At 30.9% G+C, this 4052-nt stretch overlaps 1 protein-coding gene across 1 annotated transcript in view; it reads left to right on the top strand.

The window, feature by feature from the left end:
- LOC106688775 (MICOS complex subunit MIC10) overlaps positions 1–3430 on the top strand; it is an 8442-nt gene extending 5012 nt beyond the window's left edge. The window contains exons 3-4 of the mRNA XM_014433410.3: positions 2019–2122; positions 3263–3430. Of these exons, the coding sequence (XP_014288896.1) occupies positions 2019–2122; positions 3263–3283 (125 nt within the window). The 3' untranslated portion in view covers positions 3284–3430. The remainder of the gene's footprint in view (positions 1–2018; positions 2123–3262) is intronic.
- Positions 3431–4052: the final 622 nt, after the last annotated feature.

Raw genomic sequence — 4052 nt, 5'->3', positions numbered from 1 at the left:
TTAATTGTTCTCGTAGTTTGAATGAGTTGTGGATATCGTAAGGGTTGTCATGGCTCAGGAACTGAAGAGACGGAAGGAGGAATTGGCTAAGTTTAGAAGATGGAGCATTAATATTGGATATGATGGGGCGAAGGGGGTTTCCAGGTTTGTGGATTTTAGGAAGTCCGTACAGTCGAGGAGGTAAAGAATTATAAGAAATAAGCTTGTAGTAGGTGGTACGGTTAATGAATTTATTTTGAAGAAGGGTTTGTGTGACCGCAACCCTGACCATCTTCCTATATATCCTCAATTTAGTTTTGCACAGGCCTCCTCGCAAGGGTAAGATTGAGGATTTCTCTCACAGGTACCGTCCTAATGTGACAACTTTTTTTTTTTCATTTGAGCATTTTTCTTACCTAGATACCTCTTGCATTTCTTATTTTAAGTCATGAACCGAGGCAAGAACATCTTAGATCTTTTATGAAATCTGGATTCTTCGACCCCTTGATAGAAGAGCTACAATTTACAATTTCAAATAGCATTGAAAGTAATCGTAAAGATTATTGTCATTATCATATCCAATTATGTAACAAAAATAGTACCAGTGGCCGAAATGTTGTTACTAATATATAATTTTTACTTATTTGTGTTTTTCACTGACCAGCAGCCTCCATCATCTTTTCATTTATATTATCCACGTTCAACTATCTACTCATCAACAATGTTTTATTATGTATATTCCGAGAAAAGCAATTTTCTATCACTTATCGAGTGATGTTTAAGCCACAATTTTTGTTCAAAAATTATGAAAAAATTACAGCTCTAGGAACTAAATTGTTCAAGATAGATACTTCCAGCAAATATCAGTCAATTGGTGTTGGTTTCTTCATTGTTGTTCTGTCAAAATCTCATTTTTAGTATTTCTGGGACTTAGAGCCTTTACCACTTCCATGCCTCATTTCATTTTAAGCTGGAATTAGTAGCTTATATTTTAAATAAGAAAATTAATAAAACAGAGATAATATAAGACAAGATGGTGGGAGAGATAGTCATATGTCGGATTCGCATCCGCACTAATAATTTTGCACGACATTGAATCTGAGAATTCTATTTTGGAGACGGCTCAAAATCCTGTGTAATACTAACCTGCAACCACTTGATTCAATGTCACTGAGGGCCGGTTGGACCAATCTCTGGTAAAACTTAGAGTCGTATAACTTAGATTTATCCAAGAGTTTAGTAAAACTTCGGGAACTTAGCTGCCTGTTTCTGGTCTACAGTTTTGTTAACCAGATTACCAAGGTTACCTGAACTGTTGTTAGATCGCGCTAGTGTTATCAAAAATCAAATATTGGTTGATATTTCATGATTAATACATTTTTCTGTTTTTATGAATGTTTTTTGTTTTAACTTTTCATTACTTACAGCTGAAGTAAGAAACATTTACTACTAAACATAACATGGTAACATATAGTTACCATGAGACCATATGTATTTTTAATCAGTGAATCATAATTTATTAGAAGAAATAATGAAATCCTTTTTTCAATTTAGTTATTGCCTGGGCAACTAATTCTTTGAAATCTTCGTCGTCTGACATATTGTCTATCTTGATCAAATCTATTTTATTGAATTTTTAAAGGAATGGAATAATACAATACACTTTTGCTAGATAAAAGACCCAACTGGAACTATGGAAGGTTCCTTATATGGTTGCCTACTGAACTATATATTTGCTCTAAATCTTAGTTTAATCGGCTATCATTGGCCTGTAAAGGTTACCGCTGGATTTGAAGGTGATCTTTTCCGTTCCAACGGATAATTATTGATTTTACCCAAGATTTCACTAATCGTAGTTTAAACTGTGGTTGTGCAACTGGCTCTGAGAGTCCCAAGCTCAGCACTGCATTATAAGCAACTAATAACTAAAAAGCAATATACTATACATCTATACAATACTATACATCTATACAATTTAAATATATCATTAGTGGCTGTAGGATGATAATTATTTTAAATTCTATAATTTTATTTATCAGGAAGAAGTTGGCCAGTTGTGCTGGGAACAGGGTTCGGTATAGGCCTGGCTTATGGTCATTGTGAAAGGGACGTAGCTACTGTCCTCACTGTTTCTCATTCTCACGTAAGTTATTACTTTTAATAATATAATTTTATATTTTAATAATATAATTACTTTCAGTTATGGATATGAATGAGATTGAAGAGGAGAGGTTTGGAAAAAAGGCACACTAGTTTCATTTTTGTTCAAACAGTGAGAGGTTCTATCAGACACCGTTTTCAATGAAATTTTTTTTTTTTATGATACTAGGTTGAAGAATATTAGACATGTGTTCCAAGGATCTTGCCAATGCACTCTAGGAGCTATGAAAAAATTTAATATAACTTAAGAATACAGTTTAATCTTGGTAATCAGAACTTCTATACTCTGAACACTCCAGTAATCCGAACTAATGTAACAAAAATAAAAGTTACATGTGTAAAGGGCGTATTTAACTTCCTGATCTTTAGGCAAGTTATTGTAATTACTTTGAAAATCGAAAGTGGAAATTTTTACACAATCTTTAAAGCTTTGAAATGAGGTAATATAATTATATATATGGCAGTGTCATAGATAATCAAATTGTATAAAAGAATAAGAAAAAAATAACCTAAATCGGACCAGTATTAACGATGTACAGTGAAGTTTGCTGTTATCATTTATGTTACTATAGTTACCGTTTTATCACTTCATCTATGTATTAATTGATATCAAAGTTTCAATAATATTTAATTAATGTAAATAAATCCTCAAATATAGCAATATCTAAGCATTGTTGAGTCTGGTAGTTATTAATAAACAGAGTTTTGGCTTTTCTATGCAAGAATGAAGTTAAATCCCCATCATGAATAAAGTGCTTACAGCCTCATCTCATGCTTCAAATCTCGACTGATTGGATTTCAAAATGAGTATTACCCTTACACCATCAATCAGAACTCATTCTTTGGTTTTACTGTCATTCCGACTGACCTGATTTTGGATTTGCTTATCAATTCTTTACTCACTCTTGTAAACATTGAGAAAACATCTGTTTATAAGGTTATAACTATATTTAGTAATAAGTAAATTTTAATTTTATATCTTTATAATTTTTTTTTTTGTAACTATAATGTTATGTGCCCTTTTTTCAACTACTCTCTTCTTCGTTTTTTTAAAAGCTATATTGATGTATACTAATGATATAATATATAGGTAAATAATTCTTATCTTCTTTCTTTTTTTTAGGCCCCACAAAATAAGGCATAAACACCTCATAAGTCGTTTTAAGCTGTAATAATGAAGATAGTAATAGAAGAATAGAAAATCTGTAAATATACAATACATCATGTGATATTTAATTCCCTAGAGATCAGATTGTAATGTTTATTTAAATAAATGATCCCCCATCTGTCATTTAGTTTGTTATTAACTTTCTCTATTATTAGTTAATCAAGATGTGAGATTTAAAATTATCCTTCAGAAAATGTCGAATTATGACAAAACATGGGAAATATGTTTACATGATTCCATATTGAAAATCGGTAAGAAATTGAACTGTATAAAGATTGTAAAATTTAAAAGATTTAATAATAATGTTATGTCAGAAACGAGAATTTTTTTATATTGATTTAAATTTTAATTTCACATAATATTGATGTCACTTGATTGTGAAGCAGTTTTATAAAGGATTCTAACCTGTTATAGTTTATTAAAGAAAGGAAGGATGAATGACCGTTTATTAAATTGAGAAATTTTTGTACTTCGGAACCAGACCAGCATGAGACAACACCTTGCCCAACTTTTCAGTTAAAAACTGTTCAATTATAGGTTAGGACTTATGTTGTTACAAACCTTAGAAAATACAAAAGGCAATTTTTCAACGGTCTTAAGTTGTTATGGCTCTATGTAGAATCCAATTCTGTATACAATAACCTGATGTAATAACCTGAACATTGTAATATTTGTCTTGTTCCGAGATACAGGTTTGTCAATATTGTTATTATTAATACAGCAATTTAAATTTTAAATATTAGGT

The sequence above is a fragment of the Halyomorpha halys genome, unplaced genomic scaffold (assembly GCF_000696795.3).
Source record: "Halyomorpha halys isolate HHAL.00 unplaced genomic scaffold, Hhal_1.1 Scaffold44.1, whole genome shotgun sequence".
Classification (NCBI taxonomy): domain Eukaryota; kingdom Metazoa; phylum Arthropoda; class Insecta; order Hemiptera; family Pentatomidae; genus Halyomorpha; species Halyomorpha halys.
This window is presented reverse-complemented; position numbering and strand designations above follow the sequence as displayed.